The 12,627-nt window shown below is 45.8% G+C and overlaps 1 protein-coding gene across 1 annotated transcript; it reads left to right on the plus strand.

The window, feature by feature from the left end:
- The first annotated feature begins 6,686 nt into the window (after nt 1–6,686).
- ccn2b (cellular communication network factor 2b) lies at nt 6,687–11,854 on the plus strand. Its single transcript, XM_076302255.1, has 5 exons — nt 6,687–6,885; nt 7,754–7,970; nt 8,604–8,855; nt 9,558–9,769; nt 10,302–11,854. The coding sequence occupies exons 1-5, from the start codon at nt 6,832–6,834 to the stop codon at nt 10,605–10,607; spliced, it is 1,041 nt and encodes a 346-aa protein (XP_076158370.1). The 5' UTR covers nt 6,687–6,831; the 3' UTR covers nt 10,608–11,854.
- Nucleotides 11,855–12,627: the final 773 nt, after the last annotated feature.

Below are 12,627 nucleotides of genomic sequence, written 5' to 3' on the forward strand. Positions count from 1 at the left end.
ACCATACCCAGTCTGTATAGTGTGTCTCGCCGCCAAGGCTTGTGCCTGCAGTCCTGTGTGGTTCACAGCCTAGTAGAATAATATTGATGCATGTTCCGTCAGCAGGTTCAAAGGGTTAGGCAGAATCTGGGAGACACCGGTTTATTCTCTCCGAATGAGGTTTTTCGGTTACAGCATACCAGAGTGGATTTAGTAGGGGGGAAAGAGAAAGTCTGTTTCAGTTTCCCTAGCTTATGAGGCATCTAACTGGACAGGAAGTACTGGCCTTCAGTGGTAGGAAATACTGACGTGTGAGGTTAACGCATGTGACTGCGTGTTAATTCCGTACATGAGGTTCAAAGACCTGAGCCTTGTCAGGTCCTCTGGACAAAACAACCATGAAGTTCAGTCAACAGGAATCCTCAGGGATGGGGTAAGAAGGGGATTTAAGGAGGGCGAAGGGCATTTAAAGGTGTGACACTCAATTATAATCTGATATTCATTTGTCAAATTCATCCAAATTCTCTTCAATGTCCTAAAGTTGTTCATGTGAGTCCAGTCCTGGCTCCGTAAATGGTAAACAAAGACATTGACTTTGCACCCAATGCCGTTGAGTTCAAACATCGACAATCATTTGTCAGAAGACCAAGGACAACTCCTTTAAGCAGGAAACTTGATAGGACCATTAACCATCGAGTCTCCTCCCTGATCGCTGCTCTCCACATGCATTGCCACCCCGTGCCTCTCTGAGCTGGGGTCAGAGAGGAGGAAATGTGAGTCAGCTGATGTTAACAGCTCGCTAAGTGAGTGCGCTAAAGTGAGGAGGAGGAAGGGGCCAAGACCCCGGGTGTGGCGAGGTTACCAGAAACGTTCTGAGGCGCTCTTCTTTATAAGAGGCCCAGGAAGTGACCTAAAAAGCTGAGCCCTCACACATCGGTGGCGATACGGGAAGATGAGAGGGACGTGACTGGAGTGTGAGACAGAGAGAAGCTAACAGACTCAGTCAGTGATTAGCGGCTAATGTGTTGCAGGCATGGGTTCAGAAAGCCACATCTGAGAAGACTTCTTCCTAGTCAGTCCTCGCACTACTAAATCAACTAGTGGAGGCTGTGTGTGTGTGTGTGTGTGTGTGTGTGTGTGTGTGTGTGTGTGTGTGTGTTTGTGTGTGTGAGTGTGAGAAAGAGCTCCATTTTAAAGTGCGTGAGTGAATTGATAGTGTTTACCGCTTGTCTTCTGGGCGTTGCACGGCATATGAATCACGCGGTGCCTCTGCCAGAATCATCACGCTTAGGGTCTGATGGTTCCTGTGACAGCCCCAGTCTGGTACCGACCACAGTCATTAGCCAGGCACGATGCAGCTGAAAACCCAAACCATCTCTCTCTCGAGCCCCCACACTTTCACTCACTCACCGCTGAGGCTAGTCCATATCTGAAGCACACAGGTTTAACATTAACCACTCTGGAGCAAAAACCATGGAATATCTAACACTTGTGAAACAACAGTTTTAACGCGAGAGCTGTATTGGTCAGGTTGCATTGCTGTTGCTAGTTTTATGTTGCTGTTCTTGCTTGGATAATGAATGTATGGTAATACATCCACAGATGTTTAAACTGGGTTACTTGGATCTTTTAGCTTAGATCTTTGAAGGGGGGGGGATGACTTATTTAAATTAATTACCCTAATAAAATAGCTTGCATTGTTCTGAGGATATTGGAATTCCTTCCTTGAAAAGTGATGATTCCTAAATCTGATTGGTTTCCAGGGGAGAGGAAAAAAACAAACAGCAACCACACTGTTTCTGCAATGAATTATCCAAACAGAAGAACAAAAGGCTAAACGTCAGCCTCCTCATGGTCTTTAATCCTTTTTCATGAGTCGCAACGGGTTATATCATCATACTGGTGCAGTCAGCAGACATTCCAGGAAGTTCTAAAGCATTCTTTGCTCATTGCAGCAATCTACTGCCTCCTCTAACAATAAAAACACACACACTTTGAGGGTGTGTTGCATGTCTTGTGTGTATTAAAAAAAATGTTTCCCCTTTGAAAAAAACAAAAGACCTATGGGGACAAATCACTGACACACATGTCACAACTGTAGGTGTTCTTAGTGGTCATTTACCGGTACTGCACAAGGTTCAGGCGAATAGGGGTCATTTATTCAAACAGGGGAGGAGCGGAAGCAAGCTAATTCAATCAAATGTGCAGACATTCTAAACACTGGCTGCACCAACAGTGTGTTTTACCTCTTTAACTTCAAAAGTCCCCGAGAGCCTCTCACCCAGCACCCCCTCCAGCATGTGGAAAAAGTGCTGCGGAGGTGGCGGCGTGCGGTCAGGCAGGCTTGTGGGCACTGCGGAGGGTAGGTGGCAGAGAAGGAGGAGCGGATGCCAGGGTACATGACGAACCTTTGCTCCCTCCTGCCCCATCCCGTCCTGTCCCGCGCCCTGTTCCCAGGTGTCTGCCGCCGCAGCTGCGAGTGTTTGTTATTCTCCGTAATGGGTACACAAGCGCTGAGCGCGCTGTGGAAGGAATGTCCTCGCTCTGCTGCGCCATGCCACTCCACCCCAAGCACTGGCATGCTGGCACAACACTACGGGGGAGAGCAGGAGATGTCTCATCATCCTGGACACTTCACTGGACATCTGCCATTAGGCTGTGGAAGACGCAGAACTGGACGTGACACCAGTTGCCATTAAGATGTCTATCTTCATATAGAGTGTCCCAGTGAGTTTCGTTTTTCTTCCGCTCAAGGGACCTGTCTTTCAATAAAATATGAATGGGAGTTAATGGAGAGATAACAATTATTTTTTGGTCCAGTTTGAATTGTGCCACGAATTTCACATATGATGTGTGTGAATTTAAAAGATAATTTTTCACGTCAAGAACTGTTGTTCGATAGACTTCAAAAGTTATGTTGGTTTTGTGCGAATCCGCTCAGTGGACTACATCTCTCGTCTCGAACGATGTACATCACCAACGTAATGAAACGATAAGATTAGCATGCTAGCTGTTATGCTAGTTAACGGTTGCATCTTGCTGCCTGCTATGTCACTTAACAGTATCTAATGTACAGTCTATGGACGAATACAACTTACCTGATGTGTTTAATCCTCTGACTCATGGTATTTTCTTCAGCAAGGAAAGCCCAATTAAGATCTGTTGCTGGTATGCTTGTACAATCTAGTGTGGCTGTGAATGAGCTAACGTCACTAGCGCGACTGATGGGTTTGTAGTCGTTGGAATTAAGATCTTTCACAATGTTGTAATTCAATAGTTACGAAAAAAACTGCAAATGTCTTTACATGAAAAATTGTCTTTAAAATTGACAAACATCATATGGGTAATTCAAGGCACAAGTCAACCGGGACCAGAAAATCATTTCTTTTTCGCCATAGATTGGCGTTCAACATTTTTTGAAAGATAGGTCCCATGGAGGCAAACGGAAGTGGCGTCACTGGGACACTCTATAAGTTTCCTATTCCCATAAAAGTGCTATTAATAATTTAGTTGAAATAGGGCTTTGGCAAAAGCATGCATCCACAGCAAATGCATATTGTTACCAGTTAACTTAAAATTAATACTTGTAGGTGAATTGTAAATCCGCAATTGTTAAAAGAAAAAAGCAAAGAGATCTTCAGTTTTATCCATGCAGGATAGCCGGTCGGTTGGTCTTGGGGTTGTCGTGTGTGGTTAAATTAGTTCATGGTGTGAAGCAACAATAAGCAAGAAGCAAGAGGAAGCCTACTGCAGCTTGTGAGACTGAAATGATGCCCTTCGCTGTCGGGCATCTGAATGAAGACTGAAGCGGGGACAGTGGTCTGTGCTGTCCTGGTTCTGCTAGGACAGTGGTCTGTTAGGACCGTGGTCTGTGCTGTCCTGGTTCTGCTAGGACAGTGGTCTGTTAGGACAGTGGTCTGTGCTGTCCTGGTTCTGCTGGTAGACTGGACAGAGGCCACTGCTGCTGCTGCTGCTGCTCTTAGATAGCAGATGATTCTGGTCTGGATCTGCCCCACAGTTGACCCTTATTCTGGTCCAGATATTAAATGATTAGGTAGCAGATGATTCTGGTCTATATCTGCACCATATCTGATCTGGATTTGCCCCATGTGTGGATCTGCCCCATATCTGGTCTGGATTTGCCCCATGTCCAGTCCAGATCTGTCTCAAGGTCCAGCTGCTGTATGGGCAGCTGCTCCAGAGCTACATCTTGCATCCATCAACCCCAAGCCCCTGTACTGGCGAGTGTCAAAGCCGGGAGGGGTCTCTCTCTCACACACACACACACACACACACACACACACACACACACACACACAAACTCAGACACAGCTAACGGCCAGTCATGGCTATTCACTCCGATTTGCAGGCTGAGAAATGTCCGTCCCTCCTTAGTAACCGCTGTGTTTTGGGCTTATGTACATGTCCCAGGGCCCGGGCCAGCCCGCGGTTTGCCAAGGCACGACTCCGACTCCCTGCTCCCCTCAAATCCGTCTGAAGCAGAGAGAGAGACGAGAGAGGCCAGTGTGTGTGTGTGTGTGTGAGTGTGTGTGAGAGAGAGTGTGTGTATGTGGGTGTATGAGTGTATGTGTATGTGTGTGTGTGTGTGTGAGTGTGTGAGAGAGAGAGTGTGTGTCTATGTGGGTGTATGAGTGTTTGTGTGTGTGTGTGTGTGTGTGTGTGTCTGTGTATGTGAGAACGAGATGTTTGCACTGCCAACAAGCCTGGCCACCAGCTCTGGGCAGTGACCAATAGGGAAACCCCCCCCCCCCACACACACACACACACACTCTCCCCACACACACACACACACACACAAAACACAGGGGAGTTTGGAGAAAGTGCATTCAATACACAAGGGGGGTGCAACGTAGTGGGGCAGATGGGCTCTGAAGGTCATGGGTCTATGGGCAGAACTTCACTTCTCTTCACTTGACTTCATGCTGTAACAGGAAAACATGTCTAATGTCTAATGTAGGCTACAGCAGTAACGCTACACAGCTGCTGCACTGGAGAAGCCGGGATGCAGGTATGCAGGTGACACTATTCAATTTACGTAATTAAACAAAGTTACAAAGTTACATCACATGCAGTAGTTGTTAGCGTTTATGTGTGTGTGTGTGTGTGTGTGTGTGTGTGTGTGTGTGTGTGTGTGTGTGTGTGTGTGTGTGTGTGTGTATGTGTGTGTGTGGTATGTGTGTATATGTGTGTGTGTGTGTGTGAGTGTATATGTGTATATATGTGTGTGTGTGTGTGTGTGTGTGTGTGTGTGTGTGTGTATGTATGTGTGTGTATGTATGTGTGTGTGTGTGTGTGTTTCTGTGTGGCACAAGGGCAAACACAGGCTCTGTCAGGCAGAGCAGGGGTGTACAGACTCTCCCAGAACTTCACAGCCCTGGCATGCTCCAGGAAATAGCTGCAGGCAGAGAGCAGAAAAACAACATCGGCTTTTTTTCTTCTTTTTTTTTCTGACTCCCAAAGCGTGTTTCCTCTCATGCACCTGATGATGAGGAGAGGATGGGGGGAGGAGAGGAGAGGAGAGGAAAACAGATGAGAGAAGAGTGGAGGTATGGAGGAGGGGCAATAGGAAGGACTGGCACCCCTTGGCATTTAGTGGTCTTGTTTTTTGTGCTCGGTTGCCTCCAGGAATATATATGATGGGTCATGGCACATAATGGTCGGCTTTCACATTCGGTCGTACTCAGGGTGTCCTCTTCGAATAGGCGCTACACGTCTTTGCCGGCCTTGCATGCTCAGTCCATTCTGCACATGCTGGGCTCCTTTCTAACACTGTTTTATAACATAACCGTCACGACAATGCGGTTGTGTAATGCACTTTTGGAGAGGGCAACAGGTTGGCTCTCCTCTGTCCCCACGCACGCTTGCACACACACACACACACACACACACGCACGCATGCGCAGATTGCGCACACACACACACACACAAACACACACACACACACACACACACACACACACACACACACAGTTCCCTGGACCCTTTGGAAATGCCACAGGCCTGTCTTTGTCTGTACTGTGCCTGCCTTTTCAGAACTTCACCTTGAGATCAGAGGTCTTGGACACTGGCTTCCACTGCCCTTCACTGCAGCCAGGAGGCAAATGTGTCTGACACCGAAAGGGTGTTGCTCATGTCCCTGCAGATTGGTCCACTCTAATAACTCTAAGGACCCAGACCAGTTATGAGCTATTACATTTGTTGAACTTGTTGTAAAGTACCTTACAAAACCCTTACAAATATAAACAAATAACTGCACTACTTCAAGTGTCAAAACGGCAGTTTTGGAGGAATTATTTGCAACTCATATGCAGAAATGCTATATTTTTGGACATAAGACATATTGCATTGTACTTCAGTACTGTCCCATAACTACACTTATTTTTCATAATGGAAGCTAGCTGCCAAATGAACACATGTGAATTGAACGTAAACATATCATTAACATAACATGATGTTAACTTAATGCACCATTAGTCTTGCACCAACCCCTGCCAGGCAGACAATGGCTCTTAACATGGGGACTGACACAGAGGGCTGGTTTGGGAGTGGGGCTGGGTCTACTGCTTCTACAGGCTATACCTCTCAGTAGTTAGGGAAAGCCATCTGGATTTCGAATATTTCTCTCCCCTCTGGGTCGCGTGGCATAACTTTCTTTTCTCGGGCTACACCCCGCGCGCAAGCGTATATAAACGGCGCGGCTGCCTCAGAGCGCAACAGTCTAGCATCGACCTCTGCGAGTGACACCTCATAGTCCAAACCTGCAAGACAGTCCATTCCGGACGAAACAAACCTGTTAACTCGACTCGACTCTGTCAGTGTGTCGCTCCAAAGATGCTTGGGAAAACTATTACCAATGTATGTCTGCTGCTCGCTCTCGCTTTGTCGGTAAGTAGTGTATGATGTTTTTAAGTAGGCCTAGCACTTTTCTGACGCGATAAATGTTTGTTTCTCCTGACCCGTGCACATGGTGCGTAGGAAGGTGCGCATTACGCAAAATGCAACATTACTTAAAATGGAATGAACGGATGCCATGGATAGGCTTTGTTACAATAAAAGTCAAAGACAGTATAGTGATGGTAAGCTATACTATTTTGTCGTTGTTTTGTGTTGTCATAATTTATGCAAGCCTATGATTACTTACACATGCAGTAAAGCAAAACAAATCTGAAAAGAAGGTGGGAGTGGTTGTCTGTTCTCGGCTCAGTTACTAGGCTATGTTTGTTGTTCAAAGTAAGCTGAATTTATTTTTTTAAACATTAAAAACTCGGTGAAAATGCTGTTATCCTATGTTTCGTTAGTGACACAAGATTGAGTGCAAATATTTTATGACATACATACATAGGCCTTTCCTGCAAAGTTGAAGATATTCGACTTATACATTTAGTTGAAGCCATCTGAATTAGTCTTTTATGAAGATGTTGATGTGTTTTTGCTGTTTACACGGGTAAATGGGTGAATGTTTTACATATAGCGAACGTGAACACTGAGTTTTGTCTGTCGGCATGCTTCAGACAAACATCAGTGTTCACATGCTCTTAGAAAGTCTGCAGAACAGTCCGTAGCCTTACCGAGCTCACAGTGTCGCCACGCTGTGGTTTCTCACTGTAATACAGATGCATGGCTTCATAATACAATCACTGTAATGTCTGTGGGGGGAAAAGTATCCGACAAGTTGGAAAAACCTGAAGGACACATACACACATTATTTATGTCTTAGACTAAAGCAATATTTTTTCCCTTTATTCCTGGTCAGGTTTTTGCCGAGGACTGCTCTCAACCCTGTGACTGCCCAACAGAGCCTCCTATGTGTTCTTACGGAACCAGCCTAGTTCTAGACGGCTGTGGGTGCTGTAAGGTGTGTGCCCGACAGGCCGGGGAACCCTGTTCTCTCCTGGAGCCCTGTGACCACCACAAAGAGCTCTACTGCGAGTACAGCCTCCTCAGTGACTCCGAAACCGGCATCTGCATGCGTGAGTGCCTACAAAAAAATATAAGACTACATTACCCATAATCACTCACCATGGGAAACAGCACTGTAATGTAGGGCATATCTTTATTGCATTCATAAGCGGGACTGTGTTCAATAACTGTGGGCTCAGGAGGGAGTCGACTTGAGTAATGGCTCGTGAAAGTATTTCACCTTGAATATGGTCCAACATTCCACCCGCTGCACATCTTGTGTAATGGGAGAGCCATTATTTTACTAGGGTTACTTATTGGCATCATTCTGTTAAATGAAAGCAGGTTTTGCAGAGCAAGGACACACCCAGCAGTGTCAGGGAGAGAGAGCCAAGCCTGAAGAATCCCATTCCTATAAAATTCCTCCTTTTCCTTTTCTTCCCTTTGCTTCGCTTACCTTTCCTTTCCTTTAACTTCCTCTCCTTCCCAAGTCTATTTGATTATATCCTTCCTTTCTCCATCCATTCGTTTTCCTTCTCTTTCTATTTGATTCTTTTTCTTTTCTTTCTTCCATTCATGTCCTTTCTTAGACTATCATATCCATCCTTTTCCCTTTTCTTTCCTCCTTTTTCTCCACTTTCCTTTCCTTTCTTCCCTCCTGTTTAATGTACTCTCTCTCTCTCTCTCTCTCTGTGTTGTTGCAGCTCAGGAGGGTCAGACGTGTGACCTGGGCGGTGTGATCTACCGCAGCGGTGAGACCTTCCAGCCCAGCTGCAAGCACCACTGCGTCTGCATGAATGGCGAGATCGGCTGTGTGCCCACCTGCGCCAGCGACGTGCGGCTGCCCTCGCCCGACTGCCCGTACCCGCGCCGCATCCAGATCCCCGGGCAGTGCTGCGAGGAGTGGGTCTGCGACGAGACGCCCCAGGAGGAGACATTTGAGTCGGCCATGGCAGGTGAGAGGACTTCCCCAATATGCTTGGCTATTTCTACCATCCATCCAGAAATGACCTTCAGATCAGATCAGATCAGATCAGATCAACTTTATTTTATTTATTTAGTTATTTTTCTTTCTTTTTTTATTTTATCCTTTATTTAACCAGATTAGTCACACTGAGACAGAGGTCTATTTTCCAAGTGAGCCCTGGCCAAGAAAGGCAGCACCTAGTTAGAGGGGATAAACATAGACCATACAACACCATACAAATACACAGCACACAGCACTTCATTGCCCCTATAGGAGGGAGATTGGACTTGCAGAATAAAGTAAAGAGACATGTAGAGGATTCCCCCCAAGCCCTTGTGCTCCTCTTCCAGTCCACTTACTGAAAAAAGGACCTGGTCATGACCCTTTATACTGTATGAATGACCATGTTGATTTTGATATACAAATAATTGTGCATCCTCTGAAGATTGTTTTTTCCTCCATTTTAAACATGTGAAGAAGTGAAAATAAGTGAAAAAAGTGAAAAGATAATAATAAACAAGTAACAAAACAAGTTGCAATCGGATGCATTCAGAAAGCAAGAGCAAATACAGTAACAACTGATATAAAGCTCTAAAAGGCAATTGACTAGTAAAGCAAACGGTTGTTAAAAATGGAGAAAGAGCACATAAACAAGCTTGTAAGTGATTCCATGTCTGTGTTGCTCCTGCAGTCTTCCGCGAGGTGTCTGCCCACGGGCCGAAGCCGGAGAGCCCGCGGGACAACTGCCTCGTCCAGACCACGGAGTGGAGCGAGTGCTCGGCCACCTGCGGCATGGGCGTGTCTTCTCGCGTCACCAACGACAACGAGCGCTGCCAGCTGGAGCGGCAGACCCGCGTCTGCATAATTCGCCCGTGCCAGGCCGACCAGGAGAAGAGCATCAAGGTGGGCATCAAGTGGGCAGTGGAGGGCCATGGGGGGGGGGCACCAAGTGGGCACTGAGGGGGCATGGGGGGCACCAAGTGGGCACTGGGCAGGCATGGTGGTCAAAGTGTATCATTGGACCATACATCAGTTAAACTGCAGATCCAGCTGATAGCTTAATTAGAGCACCTCCCTAAGATGTCAAGCATCTGACCATCAAATAATGAACTGTATGAGTACCTACTGAATTGAAACACACACTTATACATGGAAGGCTAATATGAACATCTACTCTCATGGTGGCTGTTAATTCTAATCTGATGGTTAACAAAGTGTGAGCCCAGGGGGAAAAAAGCCACTATTGTCAAAGGCCAATTGTGTCAAATGCTTAGAATGTGTTTAATCAGACACATATCTGTTTCTGATGGACTCAGATACAAGATGGTGTTGGTGTACAGGTCCACTGTACTGAACTTCTGACTGATTCCGTGTGTGTGTGTGTGTGTGTGTGTGTGTATGTGTGTGTGTGTGTGTCGCTGTCTTTCCTCCACAGAAGGGAAAGAGGTGTATCCGTACCCCACGGAGCTCCCGCGGTATGCGTTTCGAGCTGTCCGGCTGCCGGAGTGTCCGCTCCTACCGGCCCAAGTTCTGCGGCACCTGCACTGATGGCCGCTGTTGCACGCCTCAAACCACCGCCACGGCCGAGGTGGAGTTCCGCTGCCCCGAGGGCGACACCTTCCGCCGCAAGATGATGTTCATCAAGACGTGCATGTGCCACCACGACTGCCCGCGCGAGAATGACATCTTCCTATCGACAAACGTCAGGCACATGGCCAATGACTACGAGAACGACATGTGAGGGGGAGAGAAGCGAAGCAAACTCGCTGCCATTTTTAAACAACATGGCTTATAAGCACACACACATACACACTCTCTCTCTCACACACACACACACACACACACACACACACACACAAATGCAGGTTTGTCAGTAACCCACATACATACAGAATTGGCAGCTCTTCAGCTCCTCTGGAAATCCACCTTCCCTGATCCCACCCAGTATAGGAGTATAGGACAAAAATCTTCACGTGTCCGTGTGAGAAATATGAAAACGTGTGAGGTATTAGCTTGTGGACAAGTGGTTATTATTATTTTGTTTTTGCTGTTGTATTTTGCATTTTTTTGTTTTTAATGTGCAGCTCTGAGGTCGCCTGTACAGATGGTGTTAAGTCGACCTTTCGCACTGAGGGGAGTGGACGAGTGTGTGTGTGTGTGTGTGTGTGTGTGTGTGTGTGTGTGTGTGTGTGTGTGTGTGTGTGTGTGTGTGTGTGTGTGCGCGCGCGCGCGTGAGTGTGACAGTGTGTGTGTGCGTGCGTGTGTGTCTGTTTCCTGATAACCATTTCACAGTATTAAAACACAGGTTCCTGGAACTTAGGACCAGGAACTGATAAAAAAAATCTGACAAAAATGCTTCAAGCAAATGCCTACCTATTTTTTCCACTTATAAGTATTATTTAATTGTCTATTATTATTATTATTTTATTTTTTATTGTATTGTCTCCCCACCACTGTTTTTGATGAGTACCCTCATTCTCTGAGGGTGACTATTGTTGATTAACAACAGATCCCATTCATCTCAGACTTATTTATGGGGTCTCATAAATTAAAGACATTTAAATGTTCATGTTTTTAAGAACCTAACGAGACTGTGTCACCAATGTAATTTTGACCTATGACCCTTACCAACGGACCCTATTATAGGGTAGAAAAGAACCTAGCAAGACCCCCAAATTCCATATGGAAGATGATATCCAGAAATCCCAGTACGATTGTAACACAGCTTAAGTATAGCATTTATTTAAAAGAGTGATAAAAAAAATACACTAGTAAAAATGGACAAATACACCATGTGTAAATGCTGTCAGAAGACTGTGTACAGTTTTGTACTAATTTATGTAGCTGTTTAAACACGCCGTTGTAGTTGGATGTATTTGTACTGTATTGTAACTGTGTTTTCACTGTAACCACCTGGCAATGATACGAGTGAGATCCTGTCTGTTGCACTTTTTGTTTTCCAATAAAGAAAATATATTTTTATACATACATCTGCGTCCACTGACAGTGCTTTTATCTTCATGATGTGTCTATATTTAGAAATAGTGTGGAGGGGAGTGGTCAGCCACTCCCTGGAACATCAGTGCTGTTCTAGAACTGATTGTGCAGTTGCTGAGTGTTCTGACAACAACAATCTGTGTGAGTGCCGTCTCTAGAAGAACTCATTCACCGTCCTCTCTAAACCCAAAAGATAGAGGATACTGGGTTGATAAAGTTATGCTTTTGTGTCTGCACCTTACAGTGAAGGCCACTGTAGATGATAAAAGCATAACAACTTCTGACTCACTTATTCTTTTAGCTGATACTTTTATTCAAGCGACTTACATAGGCTACATTGGTTATTACAAGGGCCAGTCTGCCCAGAGCAACTCGGGAGTTAAGTGCCTTGCTCAAGGGCACAACCTCAGCCACACTTGATTATCATAGGGGAACACAGCCTGCTGTCAATGTATAAGGACTGAATGTCCTCTCTTTTGGGTACCTGTCCTCCTTTTATGGCATGTGCCGCACACAACAGAGAACAATGTAGCTAGTAACAAGTAGCCATGATGGAAAAAGTGCATTCTCCCCTAAGCTTTGGAAAGAATTTTTGTTTTAGGAGAAATCAAATAAAACTTTTTTTTTGGGGGGGGGGGTCCTTTTTGCTCCTTTGTCCTCCTGCCTCCCTGTTTTAGAATGTCACGCCAGTCATCACCCTATCTGCCCCCCCCCCCTCATTTAAACCATCCAGAGTATTTACTCCAGGTATGAACAAGTGCCAT

The sequence above is a fragment of the Alosa pseudoharengus genome, unplaced genomic scaffold (assembly GCF_046254945.1).
Source record: "Alosa pseudoharengus isolate Yale_2024_CS ecotype anadromous, Long Island Sound unplaced genomic scaffold, YU_APseudo_1.1 YU_APseudo_1.1_scf_23, whole genome shotgun sequence".
NCBI lineage: Eukaryota > Metazoa > Chordata > Actinopteri > Clupeiformes > Clupeidae > Alosa > Alosa pseudoharengus.

Excerpts from the sequence above, each read along its gene's own strand:
- ccn2b (XM_076302255.1), top strand. The coding sequence starts at position 6,832 with ATGCTTGGGAAAACTATTACCAATGTATGTCTGCTGCTCGCTCTCGCT. Across the intron at positions 6,886-7,753 it reads TGCTCGCTCTCGCTTTGTCG|GTTTTTGCCGAGGACTGCTC; the intron begins GTAAGTAGTGTA and ends ATTCCTGGTCAG. Across the intron at positions 7,971-8,603 it reads CGAAACCGGCATCTGCATGC|CTCAGGAGGGTCAGACGTGT; the intron begins GTGAGTGCCTAC and ends GTGTTGTTGCAG.